The following is a 21,551-nucleotide window of genomic DNA, read 5'->3' as shown; positions in this document are numbered from 1 at the left end:
GTTAACCCCACTCTCACATTTCAGTTTCAGTTTGATTAGAGGAAAAACTGATTACTTTCTTGCTGGCCTTCTTAAGGGCTTCTTCAATAATTACACATACAGTATATTACGATACAGGAGCTTTCTCCATCTCAAATCCACCCTTAGCACAACAGTTTGCCACTGATACTGTAAAATTTGCAGACAAAGGTCACAAAAGTCAAGAGCTTTATCTTGCTCCAGCACCGATCAGGCATTTCATTCTGACCACCTGCCCTAATATTGTGTTGGTCCCTTTTTCGGTCACATACACAACAAACTGCGCTGCACTGTGTATTCTGACAGCTTTCTATCAGAAGCAGCATGAACTTGTTCAGCAGTCTGAGCAACAGTATCTGGTCTGTTGGATGGGAGCACACAGGCCAGCCTTCTCTCCCCACGTGTATCAGTGAGCCTGTGGCCGCTTCACCACTGTTCCTTCCTTGGACCACTTTGATAGATCCTGACCACTGCAGACCTGGGAACAGCCCACAAGAGCTGCAGCTGCAGCACATGAGAGACCCAGTCGCCCTTGTAGAACTGGATCAGATCCTTACACTGCCCATTTTTAAACTTTGAGGTCAACATGTTCACCTGCTGCCTAATAAATCCCACCCACTAACAGGTGCCATGATGAAGTGTTAGTCACTGAGACGAATGTGCATGCATGAAAGTAGTGCGCGGTAAAAGAGACTTGCACGGTCTGTTGTTTTCGAGGTAAATTCATACAAAACTGCTGATGCGCATTCCTGTCGAGAGCAGTTTTTCGGCAAGCAGTATCTGCATTTGCCTCTAAAACAACTCTGTCTCGTAACGTCCCATTATTATCTCATAGCGTGGTGAATGTGCAGGTCACAACTTGTCCATCAGAGCGTTTTGGAGTTGTTGGATTGTGTATTTGATGAGGGAAACCAAGAAATCCCCACTAGCCTCCGTAGCGTAGCTCTGAGCAGCTCACGGCTCGGCTCCACCGTTCTAAAAATAGCTTGCACTGACAAATGAAGGTAATGAATCTACTGCTATGACTATAGCAATTATGGCAATGGGCCAATTTTATCCCTTTAAACACATTTAGACACATTAAAAGCTATAAACTATACAAATTATGTTTGGTAAGTTTATTTACTGTATTGACTTTGACCAGGCTAGATGTTCAGTCCTGCCAAGTTAAGCTAATTATGTCTTGTACCTAATGGACAGATGTAAGGTTAACATTGATCTATTTTTCTCCTAGAAAAATACCCAACTTTCATTTTACATGATGTATTGTTGGCCTTGTTTATCGGCATAACTGTAGTGTGTGTGTGTGTGTGTGTGTGTGTGTGTGTGTGTGTGTGTGTGTGTGTGTGTGTGTGTGTGTGTGTGTGTGTGTGTGTGTGTGTGTGTGTGTGTGTGTGTGTGTGTGTGTGTGTGTGTGTGTGTGTGTGTGTGTGTGTGTGTGTGTGTGTGTGTGTGTGTGTGTGTGTGTTAGCCCAGGAGCTGAATGTGTTTATGCTAGAAACTGGAACAATGTAACCCCTGTGTGTCTGGAGACTGGAGAGCACAGACAGTAAGATGTGGAAGCTAGTGGCTAAACCAGCGGCAAGGAATACATCATCCACCTCCAGCAAACACCCGTACACACTTCTGCTACTGTATACACACAAACACACACACAAGCTGGTAAATCTGTGTGCACATCCTTTGACAGGTTTTCTCAGTACCCAAGAGTTTCGATCTTCCTCTGTTTCCCACACAGCAGCACTGTCAAAAGAAGAACAGAGGAAGAGGGAGAGAATGTGCGTGCACACATGCGCACATATATGTGTGTTGTTTTGTGTGTATGGTTGTGTGTTTGTGCGTGCGTGTGTGCTCTTATTGAAAGTTGCAACAGAGCCCCTAGACAGCTATGTGAATTTCAGTCCAATTAATCTGGAGCTGCATAACAAGACTCGTCTGTCTGACCTCAGGCCAGCAAAGAGAATGTGTACGGTTGTGCGTGCGTGCATGTGTGTGTGCATCATCGCATGCATGCATGTTTGTGTGTGTAACAGATATTCAAAGTGAGGGAGGGGATGATATTGTGCAAGAGTGTCTGCCTGTTGTCACCTTGAGACTGCATATCATGCATGACAGTGTAGCTTTCATGTGTGTGTGTGTGTGTGTGTGTGTGTGTGTGTGTGTGTGTGTGTGTGTGTGTGTGTGTGTGTGTGTGTGTGTGTGTCTGTGCAATATGTTTTTGCGTGAGACAGATTTAGCTTCATGCTGTTGGTCAGTTGGGTGAAGCCCTCTGATGAAACAGTGCAGACACACACACTCACACACACTCACACAAAGTTCTGTATGTCACAACACTTTAATATCCCTCACTTTCTCACTCTTACTCTTTTCGACACACACACAAGCCACTTACTCAGTGTATGCATCCATACATTTTATATGAAATAGCCTACTTCTGTCCTCCCATCTTCAGCCATTTCTGCCACACACACACACACATACAGTTCACACTGATACAGTCTAAAACCAGTGAGTGTGGAAATCGCATGCATACCCACCACTCTGCCTGGCAGAGCCCTGGGCAGTCGTTGCCCAGCACGCCACCGCAGATGAACACTTTGGAATAACATGTTCTTTAAAGGTACATACCAGCATATTTTATAGCATTTTTATTATTAATGTTCTGCCTTCCACCAGAGACACTTCATTTTATAAAATAATGATTTTGAATCTTGAGTTTTGAATTGCTTGGGGGAGACAGTTACAGCCAGATGCCTTATTGTCTGTCTTCTTACTTACCTGGCTTGTGAACTTAATCAGCTGGTAAGCCAAGAATCACCTGGTTGGAGGATGTGTGGATCCTTGGGGCTGCAGCATGCAATCACCAAGGCTGACATTGTGCTTGCTGTTGATAAGTTAATGCTTCCAAAATGTAAGCTAGCTACAGTACAGTAGGTAGTAAATTATAATGTCATGGTCTACACATGCTAAACATAGAATATCATATGTGATGATAATAATAATAATAATGATAATAATGATAGTAACAATAAGAAGAAGAAGAAGACGAAGAAGAAGAATTCTTTATTTATATAGCACATTTCACAGCTCAGAGTCACAAAGTGCTTCACAAACAGTTTAAAAGACAGAATACAAGGCATCAGAAAGAAAACACCATACGTATGTGTGACAGTGGGAAAACAACACTGAATATAACAATTAAATATCTCACGATTCAAAAGCTTGTGGAAAAAAAGGTACGTTTATAGCTGCGCCTTGAAGAGGCTCTTCAGTGTGGGGGGAGGGCATTCCAGAGCCTGGGGGCCACAGATGAAAAGGCTCGGTTGCCTTATGTTTTAAGACTGGTCCAGGGCACAGCCAGGATGTTTGAGTATGGATGAGTTGGAGTTGTTGGAATAGCTGTTGCAGTGTATTATGGGATTTGTAGTGTGAGAAGGGTGAGCACAATACTGGCGGGCCATTAATAAGAGAAATATTTTCTCACAGGCCACATAAAATTGTATATTGGGCCAAATTTGACCTGTGTGAAGTAAAGTAATGAGTAGGCTAGCCTACACAATTTCTTCTATGGCCACATAGCTAACGTTAGCATTAGCAGCTGGTTTATCACCAGTCAATAAGAAATGTTGTGAGTTCAGCATCAAACATGGTTGCCGTCTGGAGGAAAGCAATGCCAATGTTAACTTGCACGTCGTTCAATTCCTCAAATCGGCACGCTAACCAGCCAGCCCCAGCATGTCTTGTTTCTATGGCAACTCACTGTAGCCTCCAATCCATCCTGAAGATATAATACTGGTGAGAGGATGTATTACAACCTTTTTTTTATGTAAAAGCCACAATATTGCCGAAGCTCGTCACGCGTCAATCAACGCCACACAGTCTAACTCAATGTTAACTATATAGCCTACTTCCAGAGCAGTCACATAATTGTACTGTACAGAGGCCTACAGGTTTAACATTGCAGTACAAAATGTTAGGAAGCTTGTTAAGACATCCATGGTTGTCTTTTGGGTATGACCTCCCATACTCTTTTTGTCAGCCGGTTCTTAAATGTTAGATTTTGCCAGAGGGGTTACAGCTGAACAATATCCCCTGACATGAAATGATGTTCCAGCTGTTTGATGGGATGTAAATCACTGTTAAGTTAATGGTCAATCTCAGTGCATTTACTGAATCCAGTAAAACCAGGCATTTTTCTCATGATTTGTGGATTTTCTCCCCGACATCAGCACATCGGTGAAAACCCAGTTGAATATCAAGTGTAGTACAGTTTGTTGTTGCTGCTGTTTTAAAATTCTAAACTAGTCCACAGGACAGCAGGCATTATAATCCAAGATTTGGATTTTTTTTTTTTTTGCAAAAAGCCACCATCTGCTTACTTGGTCTTATCATGCTATGAAAAATGTTTTAATGGTCAACATTAAGGATAAAAAAAAATGGTGTATTGTGAAAATGAGAGCATGCCATAGGTCAGCTTTTTGACTTAAATTCAGCAACATTGTTCTATTTGAATCCCTGTTTGATTAACTGTTTGATTGACCTTTTATTCACACTAACTACTAAATAAAGGTTAAATCAATCAATCAAATCTTCATGACACATTTTCTGCCAAGAGTCCAAATACCTCCATGCTGCTTGTATGTAATGTCCGTCTTGTATTGAAACCCTAACATGAGAAATTGTCCCGAAAAAAATTATGGGAATATCTGATTTATTTCACTTAACATGAAGAGCAGCCAAACAGTAGTAAACACTTGTGTTACTGCTGAATTAAATTTCCTTTTATTTCTTGTCTCTCTGCCGATCTGTTCGCTCAGGGCCGTTTACTGGTGAGGAACGGACGTGTCCACCTGGGAGAGAAGGTCCTGCGTGATGCGGTTCAGGTCCACAGCACTTCCCATGAAGCGTGGAGCGGCCTGGGCGAGGCCCTGCAGTGTCAGCGCTCCAGTCAGGCCCCAGACTGCTTCCTGACGGCCCTGGAGCTCGAGGCTTCCTGCCCCATCCGTCCCTTCACCATCATCCCCAGGGAGCTCTGAGGGGCCTGGGCTGGGGGTCGGTGGAGCTTTGGGTTCACATTATAAAGGAGTCTGTATGCAGATCCAACAACAGAAATGCTGGCTGGAAATCGACTCGAATCGAAGAATAGTTTGACATTCAGGGAGTAAGATGAGACTGAGACACCTTTCTGTCATCTGTCTGATAATTATGAATCTACTGAGCTTTCATCATCTTTGGACAACTGTCTTTATGCTAATAGCTTGCAGTAACCCTGAAAGCTCAACACTGCATCTAAAGAAAATACAATACAATACAAAATTGCAAAACACAAGACCCCCCCCCCCCCCCCCCCCCCCCCCCTTCAATCTGTGCTACTTGCTGTGCGTTTTTGTATTTGTAAGTTGCAGTGCACTGAGCTCTCAGGGCCACTGTACTAACAGTCTCCTGCTTGTGATTTCATAGCAGAAAGATATGAGAATGGAACTAATTTTATCAATGTATGAGTAGCGAAAAAGAAAATAAGAGCCCCTCCCCAATTTTGTAGCATTCTATACCCTGATGAGTATGTTCTCAGGAATTGAGTTGAGACCACCACTGTACATTCCTAGCATCCACTCTCAGAAAGCTGTATGGAATGAAGAATGGAATAAATATTTGCCTATAACATACATACAGTATACTGTATAACCTCAGGAGACTGATCCAGGTTTCATAATGAATAGAAAAAAAATATTTACCAAAGATTCTTTTGCAAGTATTAAAAAATGATGATTAACATTTGTAATGATCTTTAATGTATAAATGGCAGAGATGTGCTGGTTACGTCTTGACATAGAATGTATGTTGTTGTGTGTTATATGTGGAAATGCAGATAGGTGGATCATGTGAAGGCTGACAGTCACAACAGCAGCTCCACTTCAGATTTATTTTAGCCTTTGATTTATTCTGATGTATTCACAGATTTGATGTGCACAAACACACACACACAGTCATTTCCTATGTCATTATTATGTGTGTATCCCTGTGTTTTCATACCATGTGTCTTTATGTAATGAATCTTCATGCGTGCGTGTTTGTTAAGGACCGTCCCTCTGGGGTGTTATCGGTCCCTGTTATGTTTGTTCTTTTTGCACAGTACTGTAGTCGACTCATCCCCTAATAAATAAATATGTGTGTCTGTGTGTGTGTGTGTGTGTGTGTGTGTGTGTGTGTGTGTGTGTGTGTGTGTGTGTGTGTGTGTGTTGTTTTTTCTGTTTGTGTTTTTGAACTCATCTGTTTGTAATGCTTTCTATTCTAAACAACAATGGCTTTTGAAAACCACTGCTGGATGCCACGTCTTCACCTGCCTTGTCACTTGTGACTAATGGACATCACTTCCGAGTGCCTAACCACATTAATGTGAGCAGTGGGACTGGGCTGCTGGCTTATGTAATACTGCCAGCACAGTTTTCTGCCTCCAACTCCCTCCTCCTCCTCCTCCTTTCTCTCTCTCTCTCTCTCTTCTTCCTCCTCTATCTCTGTGTGTCTCTCGCTCTTTCCCGGCTCGCCTGATGTGATGTGATGTGGCTTGGTTGCCTAGCAGCCATCCCCTAGTTGGAGTAACTGGGGAAGCGGAGAGATATCTGGTCTGCCGAACAACACACATACACACACAGTGAGAGGCAGATAATGCCCCTGTTGTGTGGTTTTACAGGCTTGACAGTGTCTGTTTGATGTCTGCTGTTACCATGTGAGGTATGAGCCAGCTATAATCAATGTCTCAGCCTGCTGTAAATTGATTTGTGTTATGGGAAGAGTCCCTGTCTTTGCTCTCAGCAAACCCACAATTTCTTTACCACCCTGCCTCCCTGTAGGGCTACAAACACTAATCTCTAACCTCTCTGTCTTATTTTAAATCTCCGCTATCACCCACATCCCTGACGCTCGCAGCATGAAAATCTCATTCATCAATACTTTGATTTTCACAGAGGAATTATCGATCACTGTCTCCTCTTTTCTGCCATCCGCAAAATCTATTTTTACTTTTTCTCCCTCCTTGCTTGGCGACTCTCCCTTGTTCCATCCTCTCCTCATTAGCACTGTGTGTGACACCTACACAGGGGCTTCGGGAGATGAATGGTCTAATCCCTGTGGGGAAGGAGTGAAATATTACATGGTGTGCTCACACATGTAGAAATACACATGTTCACACTGACACATGAACATGTTGTGCTGCACAGCGGCTGTGCTCATGCATACACACACACACACATGGCATGGTCAGCTCTGGTAAAAGGAGACAGATTAATGGAGGACGTGACCCACTGAGCAACAACAGGCAGATAAAGTGATGTTTTTTTGAGTGCCACATGCACACAAACACAACTCGCACATATACACACATACAGTTCATATCAATTTGAACGCATTACATCTCACTTATTTTCCTTCCTTCTTGGTGATGTCAGAGCACTCAGGTGTATCACTCTCTCTCTCTCTGCAACAAATTGAGCTTCTCAACATTGTTCAACCTCCCTCTTGTGTTAGGGTCGCCACTGACCCGTTTAATGCATAAAAGTACCACATAAATCAAGGCTTTTTGACTTTGTCAGGATGGAACTTATATTTAAACAAAATAAAACAGAAAAAAAATTCTAAAATGTTCTGGTTAAATTCATGACATTTGTGTTGTTAGGGTCGGTTTCGGATAAGAACAATAATTAGGGTTAAAACTGAAATCATAAGTGTAAAACCAACCTTTTCATGGATAAGGCAGCCTAACAACGTAACCAAGAGACGAGAAACAAATGGGATGATAAATCATTGATTTTAGTGTATTTTTACAGCTATTTCAACCGACCCACAAGAGATGGTAGCAGAAAGCTGACAAGAGGAAGGTTACATTGAAGTCAAGCAGTATACTGACAAAAAAGGCCCAGGGGCCCACACCAAAAATATTAAAACCAACCTTTTCATGGATAAAGCCTAATAATGTAACCAAGAGTTAAAAAACTACAGTAATTGGATGAAAAAAAAAAAAGTTTTTAGTGTGTTTTACAGCTGATTTAAGACACGGGTCAAAGCCGACCTTAACACAAGAGATGGTAGCTGAAAGCTGACACAAGATGAAGGTTAACAGAAGGGTGGGTCCATATATTTTATACCAGCAAACAAATAAAAAGTGGTGACCGCTTAGAGTGAGCTGTGCATGGCCTGGGTATTCAGGGCACTGTGATGTGTGTGTGTGTGTGTGTGTGTGTGTGTGTGCGTGCGTGCGTGCGTGCGTGCGTGCGTGTGTGTGTGTGTGTGTGTGTCAATGCCAGCTCAGCTAGGGGCATATGGAGGGCACAGGCTGGGTGGTGTTGGTGGAGGAAACCATAAACCATCATTGTGATGACCAAACAAGGCCGAAGAGTCACGGATCGGTGAGGGGTGTGATGGAGGTTACAAGGATCAAATGCAGTTCCATAATCTCATTTATAAATTAAATGGCTGTTACTGTAGATGTACATAGATCATCCCTGGGAGCCAAATGTGTCCCAGCAGAGTTCAGATGCTGAAAAGAAAACAGCCTAAAGGTGAGGAGTAGACACACTATCAGCTCAGAAATACAATATTTTATTTTAAAATATTTCAACATTTTGGCAAATTCTCCTATTGCCATAATCCCTATAGTTTTAGGAGTAGGTTTGTTACCTTTAATTGTCAGCGCAAGCCGCATTTAGATCGGCGGGGCAGAGATGTGAGCTCTGCATGGCACACAGTATTTCTGGCTTTCCCTCATCAAACTCATCAAATACACAACTCCAAAATGCTCTCATGGACAAGTTGTGACCTGCACATTCACCACGCTATGAAATAATAATGTAACATTACGAGATTGAGTTGTTTTTTATGCAAATAGTTTGTAGCCAGAACTACATCCCAGACATGGCTGCTCAGCAGAGTGACTTCAAAAGCAAAAGTAGCCTAATTTAGAGTATTTGCTTCATGTGTCGTAATGTTACATAACTATACGTTATTATTTCATAGCATGGTGAATGTGCAGGTCACGACTTGTCCACCAGAGTGTTTTGGAGTTGTTGGATTATGTATTTAGTTTGATGAGGGAAACTTAGAAATACCATGATCCTCCATTGCGTTAGCTGAGAAGCTCGCGTCTCTGCCCCGCCAATCTAAAAATGCCTTCCACCGACAATTAAAGGTAATGAACCTACTCGTAGGGATTATGGCAATAGGTGAATTTGCCAAAATGTTGAAATATCCCTTTAAGAACAAATTCTTATTTACAATGGTAAAGTATTTAGTTAGTATAATGGCGAGGCCCTTTGAGGAAGAGGGGGGAGGGGCTGGAAAGGATTATACAATTCAAATTGTTAGCATACCATCAACAGATTATGCATAGCCTACAAGTATCAATATTCAAAACAAAACACATCCAGCACGGGATGTTAGTGGGTCAGGAAGCAGTTGCATGTGGCATCGGTGAGAATGTTCATAATAAAGGCTGAATGCTGATGTGGAGATGAAATCGTCCAGTTTTAATGTAGATTGTTCCAGTTTGTGAGTGCGACTGCAGCAGATTGGAATGTCAGTTGACCAGTTAAGTATTTATGTAATCTTTAACAAAATAAGGTGAGCAGAGCAGGCGTGGAAGGCATCCAATGTAATTTACAGCAAGCTACAGTACACAGGTAAGGGGGTAAATATATCAAACCATTCTTTTAGGGCTTCTGCAAAACTCTATGAAAGCTGTGAATAGAGAGTGGAAGCGTGAAGGCAAGGTCACACTTTCAAGTTCAAAAAATAAAACTTTCGCTCTGCAAACCTCAAGCAGCAGCCCAAATAACCCTGCTGAATGATGTGCAATCAGTGTTGTTATCCTGACGTTGTTGCCACACACAGCATTAGACAGATTTAAGAGCCGCTCTGATGTTCATTTATGAGGCTGAAATGATCAAGCGCAGAGTCAACTAACACCGCCATAAAGAGCAGCTTGGCAGGCGCTGTGTTCTCCTCCATCAGTCTCTCCAGCTCACCTGATCACCCTCCAGCTCTCTTGGTCCAGGTCCACACATGCCACATCGGTGCCAGCACCATTACCCACTTAAACAATGACCCCCCTTTGTTTCGCTAACAGTCGCCCATTGGAGCTGATTAAACTTTTAAATGTCATTTAATAGAAGCGTAATGTTGCTCCGATGTGTCTGTCAGCGGCCTGAGGGAAAGGGGGTAAAAGGAAACCTGGTCACCCTGCTGGCATGTCACACTGCCCGCTGGATTCCTCAGCTGGCTAGTCATCACCCTTAGAGTGGGATGTGGTGATGAGAGGGAATGTGACCTGGACTTAAAGGAGACACGAGGGAGCAGCACCTCTGAACCTGCTACCTCTTTGTTTGACCCTCTCGCCGCTGGCTGGAGTTTCTCAAGGTGCTCGTGTTAAACAACCGCTGAGAAAGGGAGACAAAGCCCTGGTGCTGTGATACAGGGAGGCCATTTTAGTTCAGCACAATGTCAACGAGCACAACAAAGGCCGTTCTGTCTGAGGGTTTTGTTTGTTTGGCGACCTTTAGCTGGGGCTCAGCAACTGATGATGGCATTCGTCCCACATCAGTATTGGATTATGGATATTTTTAAGTCACCTCAGATTCTTAGGAAATTCCAGTATTCTGCCTCCGTCATCATTCTGGAGCAGGGTCCCATTTTCTCAGCATGCTGTCCTGCGTTAACTGTTAATTTGATGTGGTTGAGTGTGACCCACCTCCTGCAGGAAGCTGCCAAAAACACTGATTTCTCCCGGACCCTTGCTGATGTGCTGAGCTGATGTGCTTCCTGAGCACGCTCATTAAGATCTCCCTGGAAGCCGAGGTTGATGTTTTTGCTCTGTGTAGCCTATGCCCTCACACTAAATGCTTATAATTTTTTCTTTAAATACTACAATTCCACTGTGCAGGCACGAGTCAAACATTAGATTACATGTCAGTCACCTTCTCAACTCTTCATACCGATCAGTTTCTCTTCAATGTTGATACAAGTTCCACTTTACTCTTTTAGTGCAAGGTTTATTTATCCCTCGTCTTGTGTTAGCTTTCTACTGCCATCTATGGTGTTCGGGTCAGTTTTGACCTGTGTTTTAAATCCACTGTAAAATCCACTAAAAACTTTTTTTTTTCATCCAATTAGTTTTTCTTCTCTTGGTTACATTGTTAGGCTTCCTTATCCATGAAAATATTGGTTTCAATATTTCTGGTTAGGGTCCCTGGACCTTTTTTATCAGTATACCCCTTGGCTTCAATTGAACCTTCCTCTTGTCAGCTTTCTGCTACCATCTATAGTGTTAGGGTCAGTTTTGACCCAAGTCTTAAATCAGCTGTAAAACACCCTAAAACAATTATTTATCATCCCATTTGTTTCTCATCTCTTGGTTTTGTTGTTTAGCTTCTTTATCCATGAAAAGGTTGGTTTTGCACCTATGATTTCAGTTTTAACTCTCATTATTGTTCTTATCATTATAACCGGGTCAAAATTGACCCTAACACCACAAATGTCATAATTTTAACCAGAGCATTTTAGAATTTTGTGGGGGAAAAAAATTGGTTTTATTTTGTTTAAATAGAGGTTCCTGACAAAGTCAAAAAGCCTTGATGATATAAACAAATCTATGTGGTACTTTTATGCATTTAAAACATGTAAACAGGTCAGTGGTGACCCTAACACAAGAGAAGGGTTATATATACATTTATTTATATGATTATTATTATTGGTTATGATTATTATGATTAAAAATAATTATGTGAGAGGAAAACTCTTAGGACCATACAAATGATGCAGGTTATGAAATAAAAACAAACGTGTGCACATCACTTAAAAAGGATCACAAGTGTATGCTTATGTTTGCATTCACTACATTGTATGGCTGCCTGTGTATTCTTTGAAGAATCATGCATCTGTTTGATTGACAGCGAAAGAGCGGGTGCCCAGCCATGCCTGTGGTCGAGGCGGGCTGTGGGAGATGGAGGGTGTTAAGTCGTCAGTATGAGGCATATGTCAGAGATCAGTGCTGGACTATGGAGATCACTGAGATGATAAGGGAGGAGGGGTGCCGGGGGTTGAGAGGGACAGAGATTACTGCACTGTAAAAAAAATTCCGTAGAATTTACGGTAAAATACTGGCAGCTGTGGTTGCCAGAATTTTACCGTAGAAAATATGGTCACAATGTATTGCACATTACGGTATGCTGTTTTGGCAACCGTAAATTTCACAGTAGAGAACTGTTATTTGTTTACGGTAATTTGCTGTAAAAATAACAGTTATAATATAAATCTGTTTACGGTAAATTCTTTTAAAAATAACGGATATACTGTAAACCTAATTACAGTCCATCAGTGAAAAAACACGGTAAAACCGTAAGATATAGTACGGTATTTTATTGCAAAATTCACGGTAAAATACTGGCAGCTGTGGTTGCCAGAATTTCACCGTAAAAAATACGGTACAACACATAATGGAATTACAGTTTGTTGGCGTAGATTTTACAGTCAGCAAATGCAAATGGTAAATTATAAAGGAAATAACCAATTAAAGGACAATTCCAGGCGAATTCAACTCGGGGGTGTATTTTCCTATCATTTTAGGTCTAAAAGAAGGAATCTGAAGATTATCAGTTTAATCGCTCCTGTTTTGCGGTAGTTGCGTCTGTCCCCGCATCGCCATGGCAGCAATGAATGGGAGTGGATGTAAGTTCCGCTGTTTAGGCTGTTTACAGCCCTCAAAGCCGCAATTTTTTTCCACAGACAGCGTAAGATGGAGACTCAAACATGCACCGAGAAGTTTATTTGCTTCAAGCAAGCCGACATGTTTGTAAAACTAGATCTAATTCAAAGTCTCCCAGAGTCTCGCGCGAGCCCGAAGTTGCAGTGCTGGTGTATTCAGGTGCAGTTGGAGCTATCGTTTGTGTCATAAACACAGGAATACCAACTCTTGACTTGCTTCAAGTGTAAATTTCCACAGACAGCGTCAGGTGGCTACTCAAACATGCGCCGAGAAGTTTTTTTTACTTGAAGCAAGTAAAGAGTTGATATTCCTGTGTTTATGACAAAAAACTGTAGCTTTCCTACTGCACCTGAACACACCGAGCACGGCAACTGGGTCTCGCGGGAGACTTTGAATTAGATCTAGTTTTACAAACATGTCGGCTTGCTTGCTTGCTTAAATAAACTTCTCGGTGCATGTTTGAGTCTCCATCTGACGCTGTCTGTGGGAAAAATTTGCGGCTTTGAGGGCTGGAAACAGCCTTAACAGCGGAACTTACATCCACTCCCATTCATCGCTGCCGTGGCGATGCGGGGACAGACGCAACTACTGCAAAACGGGAGTGATTAAACTGAAAATCTTCAGATTCCTTCTTTTAGACCTAAAATGATAGGAAAATACACCCCCGAGTTGAATTCGCCTGGAATTGTCCTTTAAGCCCATTGTAAACCAAAGTACAGACTATAATTGATAAACTTTAAGAACCTCTCTTATACACATTCTCTGTGAAAAACAGAACTTGTCCAGTATACTCACAAGGCAGTGTTGACATCTTGAAAAGACAGTGTGTGTCCATACATATGAAGAAGGATAGTCCATGATAGAAGAAATAAACATAATGAAAAAAGGAGCCACTTGCCCTGTGTTGATCAACACTAATAAGTCACTGAGTCCAGACTTGGCTGAAGAGGGCTCTTAACATATACATGGTAGGGATGCAAACAATTAATCGACTATCGATTAATTGTCGATAAGAATTTAATCGATTAAATTAAATTACTTGCAATTAATCGTTCCTTTTCAATGGGAGTTTTACTGTGAAATGTAAACAAGCAAAGCCGACATAATGTAGCGGATCTCTGTGTAAACTTGTGCAGCGCACTGCAGCACACAAGGGAGAGAGGGAGAGGAGGTGAAAAGAGACAACACTGTTACCTGTTGTAGCTATAAGGGACTCAGGCTGTACCATCGCTAACACACAGACGACCAGTGAGTAGTCAAAAAGCCGCGGACACGGAGCTGCCTGAGGAGTTGTAATGCAGCCTGACCGCAGCTCAAACCCACGGTGCCTCAGCACGGCGACCAAGCTTTGATAAACACACCGGATCCGCGCTGGTTTACAGTATCCTTCTGTAGTTTAGCCGGTCGCTACCGGAGCTTAATTTTTAAAAAAAAGAAAAGAAAAAAAAGCGCTCGTTGCGGTGCCGCGGAGAACAGCGCGTGTGTCCACGCTGTGTTGGTTTATGTAACTTGAGGGGACAAATGAACCACATGTTTATTGTCATGCATTGCTGACCTGGGCATTGTTTCTCAATAAATTAGAAAACCCTTTCCTATCATTCCCCTTTTCCGTGCATGGTTGAAGGAAATTTGGCTCGCATCCACACTCCCACTCCCTCCTGCGCCGACATGTCACCTTAAGTCACATCATCACCGCTGGTGTTAAAAGGCTCCGTTCTTTCTGCAGTCAGGTTAAAGCGCACATCCGCCGTGTTGGTAAACAAATAATCCCTCTGTATCAACGGAGGAAACCGTGCTTGAGCAGCTTGGGTTGGAGGTGGTGTGAGTGCGGGCCAGCGGGGGACAGGAGAGGTTCAGCACGGTGCGGAACAACTGGCCCGTGTGAGTGCGTCCTTATCTGTGGCCGCTGCAGCGCCACACGGGCTTTGCCTTTCAGCAATCAAGCGCTGTTTTTGTCAATGTTAATAACAATAACAGCAACAGCTGTCGGCAGCTGAGATCGCTGTGCCGTCACCATAGAAACGCAAGACGCATTACGGCTCATTCGCAAAATACCTTTCAATGGAAACACCCGCAAATGGCAATTGCACTTTTTCGAAGTTTCAGAAATATCGCTTTTATTTTGCAAAAATCTGTAATGGAAACGCAGCGGTGTCTCTCATCTCATCTCATTATGATAGGACTTCAACCTCAGAGCTCTCTGTCCCAAATAACGTGCTACTTAAACATTTTCATTGTGCTGTGCTCTTAAAATAAATTAACAAATACTAGTGTAAAGTCCATAAGGAATGTTGATCTTAAATTTTCCCCTTAAATTTAGGTTCTCAGGAAAATCGCCGCTTATCAATTAATCGATCATCGATCGATAAGGTCTATCAACTATCGATTAATGAATTACTCGATAATTTGCATCCCTAATACATGGTGTTCAAGAAACTGGAACTTAAAGCATCCAGCAGTCACCAGTTCTACTTGAAGACTCATATATTGTCCATTTGGTGTCCACTGTAGACTGGCATGATCCTCTCTGCAGCCAGAAAACAGAAACAAAGCAAAGGTTAGATTGATGCAGTGCCTGAGCATGGTGCCTACAGAGATAAATTCAGCCTTCTGTTGTTAAACTGAGCTCCAATGAGCTATACATAGAATGAAACCAGCACTCTGGAATATAGTTTTGCAGGTCATCAGGAGTATTTCATTTATTTTATTGTATTAGTGTGAAAGGTAGAAACTGTCACTTTTCAGGACTAAATGATCATCAGTATTTGTTTCACCCTTGTCGAATTGCAGCCTAAATCCTGAATCCTGTCCGTAATACTGATTTTTTTTTCTACTGTATGTTTGTATGAAGCTGTTGGCACCGTGCACTTGTGGGAGATTGATTAAGTGAAGTTTGAGTTGTACATAAACCATTGCTTACCTCTACTTAGCCTTGACAAGACTGGTGTTTGAGTCATTGGGTCCAGACTTGACTGAAGACAGGTGGGACAGAGTCTCATACAGACATGGTACAATGTTGAAGAAACTGGAACTTTGGGCAGGTGTTGTCATCATTCCTGCTTGAAAATTCACCAGCAGTCTTCAATCAGGTGTTTACTGTGGACTGGCATGAACCTCTCTGCAACCAGACAAAGAAAGACAACAAAGAAAACATTGTTAATGATAATGATAATTATTATTATATAGCACACTAGGGCTGTCACTTTTTATTCGACATTCGAATATTCGTTCGAATGTGGGGGGAAAAGTTTGTATTCGAGCATTAATGACCTGCTCGATATGCAGGCTGCAGCAAAGATACTCTATTTACCGTCTTTGGCTGCAGTGCCCGGTGCCTGCATAGCGCCGCGGAACGTCCACCGGACGCGGAAGGGCCGCGAAGAGCCGAGAAACGGAGCCAGTTTACTTTCTGTGCCCATATTAACCGCTGGTGTGGTGTCGCGGCGTGCACCTCCGCGGCCGGCTCGCACCGTGCAGCGTCTGGTCTATTTTGTGTGAGAGCCGCGAGCAATCGCGTCAAGCTGGGAAGGAAGTCAAACATGAAACAACGAGAGTATCCGGTCAATTTTCAAAATAAAACACCGCGACTGTGTGTGTGCTGTGGCGTGGCGCGGCGGGGGGGGGGGGGGGGGGGGGGGGGGGGGGGTAATATTCGAATATATCCGAACGAATTACGGGTCATTCAATAATCGTTCGAACCTCATTTTTCTAAAAACTGACAGCCCTATTCACCACTTTATTTTCCCATGATCCATTGCGTCACACCACCCCAGAAGTCGGTTGTTTACGTAGCAACAGCTAGCGGCTAACGTAGCAACCGGACATCCACAACTCTTGCGATTGGCTTTATGGTCGTTACAGGCTCCATTCATAAAATCTTTAACTTTCCTTGAGTTGTTTGTGCATCCAACAACAGCACATGTCGTACCGGAGGACATTCTATGAACTTGTAATAATAATAAAAACACTTCTAAGACAGACTGCTAGGCTAGCTCCATTCTGCTTGAAGTGAGACAGAAGTGCGAAACCGACTTGTCGGTGAATTGAGTGTCATGGCGACGCCCAGCGGCGTTCTACGGAAAGTGGTGAATAGCACACTGTTGCAAAGTGCTTCCTACAGCAACAACAACAACAAACAAAACATTAATAAAAGAAGTTGGAACAGAAAAAAAATAAATGGTGAATGAAGAGTAGGTTTAAAAAATCTAATAGAAAGGCCAACCAATAAATATGATTTCAGGAGGCGCTTAAAACAGTTAACAGATTTAGCAGATCTAATAGATTGAGAGAGATTGAGGGAGAAACTGTGGAGGCTACAGCTGAAAACACACAATCCTTTGGATTTGACATTGAATCAGTGATTTTGATGGGTTTTTTTAAGGATAGTTCCGAGGATTTATCCTTAAGGAACTCCAGATAATAGGGTAGTAGACATAAATGGGAGACATAATTATTGATGTGGCCATGTAAATATTTGACAGGTATGAAGAAACAAAAACATTTAATGGCAGCACCAGTTCAGAAGCCTATCAATTTAAATGTACTCACTGAAGCTGAGTGTTGATAACGCTGAAGATGTACTACTGGCCATGCCACATTCCTGCAAAGTAGGCTGCCTTGCATTCTCCAGCTGCACCATGCTGAGGAGAAGGTAAAATGATTTTGTAGTGTTAAAAATGTGTACAACTAAGGATGGGATGGTTCTGTACAAATATGTTGAACACCAAATGAACTCATGTAACACTTCAGTAATAATGATAATGGACAGAAGTAACTACATGGATATCTGAACAAGGCAGTTTTAGGCCGGTGTATTTTCCCTCTTCCACACAAACACAGTAACACATAACTTTACCTTAACAGTAATGATGTTGGCCTCCCTTAGGAACTTCTGCACCTCCATGAGAGCAAGGCTCCTCTTCAGACCGTCTATCTCCATGTGCTAGCTTCCACATACTTTACTCTGATTAGAAAACACAAAAACTCTGGTTACTCTCAGGTCCTGTCTCTCACGCTACAGTCTCATGCTATAGTAGTCAGCGTTATTAGCGTAACGATCGACCGTTAACGTTATTAGCATAACAATCGACCGTAGCTGTATTAGCATAACGGTCGTTAGCGTTAGCCTAGCCATCGTTAGCGTTAGCCTAGCTCATGTGCTAAACGGCCAAAGTAACACAAACCATGCTCATTTTTAAATACTTACAGTTCATCTGCAGCTTTTCCACGGACAGTTGGTATCGATCCAACCTGAGAAAGTCCAGTCCGATTCACTGACACTCGTTGCTGAAGCAGTCAGACTTTTTTGCAGACTGAAGCTGGGGCATTTCCATCAAAAATAAAATTAATCCACTTTACTTAGGTCGTCTTTGGCTGACCACAGAGCAGCTTGGTTGTAACCAGGTTGTAACGGCGCTCCGGCCAAAAATAACGGATCTTGGTGGCGCGCAGCAAACCAACCGTTGACCCAACAAATGGGTTACTATGGTTACTAGCTGGGTCACCTGTGGGTCACCCAAGCCAGAGCTGACTCAAGCTTCTTTTTTTCCTTTTTTTTTTTTTTTTTTTTTTTTTACTGTGTGTATGTTATGGAGACTACATGTTTGTACAATAGAGATGTTTGTATTATTATAGATTATATTATAAGATTATAGTATCTTATTCTTAAATTCACTGTGTTTTGACAACATGTAGTTTTTCTATTGCATTAAGTGCTTCGCATCTACCCGAACAATGCCCACGTGACCACAGCCTGTCCTGATGTATTGCCCTACCATACTTTTTAACATTTTACTTTCTATAGAAATGATGGTATGATTTAATGGTTGTGTACCGTAAATTTAAACGTAAACACCAGCAAAATCTGTAATTCAGACAGAATGATACCGTCAATTTTACGTTAATTACACGCTTGTGACATTATGGTATTTTACCGTGAATTTTACAAACTTTTTGCAACATTCACAGTAAAATTCCATATTTTCTACTTAGTAAGACCGTAAAATTTAAAGTTATTTACTGTATCTTGATTTACGGTAATTCAGTGTATTTACTACAGTGATATACTATTTTTGATTTTACGGTATTTTACTGTTGCTATTTGACAGTTTTTTACCGTAATTTCTACGGACATTTTTTACAGTGTGGGAGCTTGGTGCCTCGACCACAGGCGGAATAGCTGCTCATCGCTCACAAAGATGCACACACACATACACATCTCTCTGGTTGCATCTTTTCCCAAAGCAGTGGCTCCACATGCCCAGCCTCCAGAGGCCGCGTGCAAAGCCCCATGTTAATAAGATTGTCTTCCTCTCTGGGTGTAAGTGTGCGCTCCTTTGTCTCCACCATAATGACAGGGGGAATAAGAGCCCGGCTCTTGAACCTCTTCACTCTCTTGAGTGTCGGCCACTGAAGGAAGTGGCGGAGATTAAAGTGGGCCGAGTAGATGTGCTGTGATAACGTCCTGTGGTCTCAAACAAAGCACTTGACTGGCATCACTCTGTGTAGAGGAGTCAACACAATACATCCTAATGCACAGTAGCTCACAACCTCCAAATTCTCCCGAGGTGCTCTGTGATCACTAACAAATTGCTCCTGAATTTACCCTCAGCTCTCAGTCTGGTTTTTTGTCTCTGGTGAAGCGTCCTTGAACACAACACAGCCCCCACCAGCTCTTGGGTTCTGCTGTGTCCTCTGTGTTAAAGGGATACACCAACATTTTTTTTCGCGTCTTGTCTCACTCCCCGAGTCCATGACCAGCAGATAGACACCATCCTTTCGACTGTGCGTGCAGTAACAAGGGAGATACGGACAGACCTGGCGCACCGCTAATTAGCTTAGCTCAAACGCTGGAAGTGCATGGGTAGTGTTAGCCTGCCTCCACCTAAAGTCATCAGAGAAACTCTTCAGCAACTCTAAACGGTCCGGTGTGCTTGTTGTGACTCGCGTTATGTTACGTTATCTATCTAGCAATCGTTCTTCTACTCCTAAAGAGAGGCTTTGTTTTGTTGACCTACTTACAAGCATGTTGGCGGTGGTTTGCGCATGCACCCTGCGGTCTAGTTTTGTATTTCTTTCGGAAAATTCCATTATCTGCTAATATTAGTCTAAAAATAGATAACGTAACATAACGCAAGTCACAACAAGCATACCGGACCGTTTAGATTTGCTGAGTTTCTCTGATGACTTTAGGTGGAGGCAGGCTAACACTACCTATGCACTTCCAGCGTTTGAGCTAAGCTAATTAGCGGTGCGCCAGCTCTGCCCGTATCTCCCTTGTTACTGCACGCACAGTCGAAAGGATGGTGTCTATCTGCTTGTCATGGACTCGGGAGTGGGGCAAGACACGAAAAACAAATGTTGGCGTATCCCTTGGAGGTAGTTGGAGATGTTGGATAGGATCAACTCTTTTATCAGAGCTACCACCTCAAAACAGCAGCCTGGATCTGAATCTGAGTCCTTCCCACTAGCCTACTGTGTAGACTCCACACAGTCATCCCATCTCCAACCTTTGGGGAGAAAACTAGAAAATAATTGTTGAACCTGCCAGCAGCAGGTTGCCTCCTCCTCCTCTGGTTACAGATGTTTGCAGCCTGCCAGGAGTGATAAAATACTTTCCTGTGGAAAACCATTGTTTATATTTGCACGGACGGCGGCAGACTACAGACATGGCGTCAGTTATCTTTTCTTGACTGTGCTACTTGTTCTTTCCAAATGTAAAGGAGCATTAAATCTGTTGTTGTTGATGATTATAGTATTTCTTGATCAGCAGGAACACTGACATCTGATCATATTAGCAAATTTTATAAATTCAAAAGGCACACAAAAATTAGTTCAGATCCTCTATCATAGCCATGACCAATTTCCTGCTTTATTACTGTTAGTTAACAGCCCTGTACTGTGTAATTAGTTGCTATGGGTGATTATTCATGCACTAAAATAAAGCCCAATCCAGTGGGCTTTAATTACTGTTGTACATCTTTTCTTCCTTGGATCTGAAAGCTAAATCTAGGTGGATGAATATAACTCCATACTCCCTTAACAAATGTCCAACTGGGTGTGGCACAAAATTCTGCCACTCTTTGAGTATTGAACCCTATGAATATGAATGAGTGCTGACAAAGTGAATACATGCTCAGCAAAAGCCTTCTCTGAATAAGTAGCAGATAAACAAACATGGTCCTGGAACACACACAGTACAGATTTGCAATGTGTCTGTTTTGTTTTTTATCCTTGCACCTTTTCCCTGTTGTGTTGTAAACTACACCACCATTATGCTCCACACTCCTGTTGCCCCCTGTTCCCTGTGTCCTGACATTATTGCCCATGTTTGTTGGGTTCATCAAGAGAAAGAGTGAGTATGCAGAGTGGGTAGTGATAAGAATAGCTGTTTTATTGTGTGCCACTGCTTTGGCCCCTAATACTGAATGTGTTATCTGAGGGTGCAGAATGCCACACTAAGCTATGTGCATGTGATGCATGGCTGAGCAGCATTCCTCCTCCTGAGTGCGTTGCAGGGCAGAGATAGTAGGAAGGCGAAGCAACCTGACTGCCAACAGAGAGGGGGAGAGGAACGAGAGCAGGCGAGAGGAGAAATGAAGGGAGAGAGCAATACTGGGAGCATGTAGTTAAGTGGAATGAAGTATCCTTTGTTGCAGATAAGATCATTCTGCTTCCCTGGCTGCCATCACAAAAGGGATTTGAGCACAGCTAATATAGCTGATTATGTTGTTGGCAGCCCATAAAATGCCTCACTAACATGCAGATGAACACTTGTCAAGCA

The 21,551-nt window shown here is 42.6% G+C and overlaps 3 protein-coding genes across 3 annotated transcripts in view; 1 reads left to right on the top strand and 2 right to left on the bottom strand.

Moving 5' to 3' along the window:
* ttc7a (tetratricopeptide repeat domain 7A) overlaps positions 1–6,195 on the top strand; it is a 58,287-nt gene extending 52,092 nt beyond the window's left edge. Inside the window, exon 21 of the mRNA XM_083987999.1 lies at positions 4,836–6,195. Within this exon, the coding sequence (XP_083844125.1) occupies positions 4,836–5,054 (219 nt within the window). The 3' untranslated portion in view covers positions 5,055–6,195. The remainder of the gene's footprint in view (positions 1–4,835) is intronic.
* The window catches only part of tmem254 (transmembrane protein 254), a 312,289-nt gene that overhangs the window by 155,824 nt on the left and 134,914 nt on the right, over positions 1–21,551 (bottom strand). The gene's annotated exons all lie outside the window — the stretch shown is intronic.
* plekhh2 (pleckstrin homology domain containing, family H (with MyTH4 domain) member 2) overlaps positions 1–21,551 on the bottom strand; it is a 136,044-nt gene that overhangs the window by 4,610 nt on the left and 109,883 nt on the right. The window lies entirely within an intron of this gene.

This window comes from Trachurus trachurus, assembly GCF_905171665.1.
Source record: "Trachurus trachurus genome assembly, chromosome: 15".
In the NCBI taxonomy this organism is placed as follows: domain Eukaryota; kingdom Metazoa; phylum Chordata; class Actinopteri; order Carangiformes; family Carangidae; genus Trachurus; species Trachurus trachurus.
This window is presented reverse-complemented; position numbering and strand designations above follow the sequence as displayed.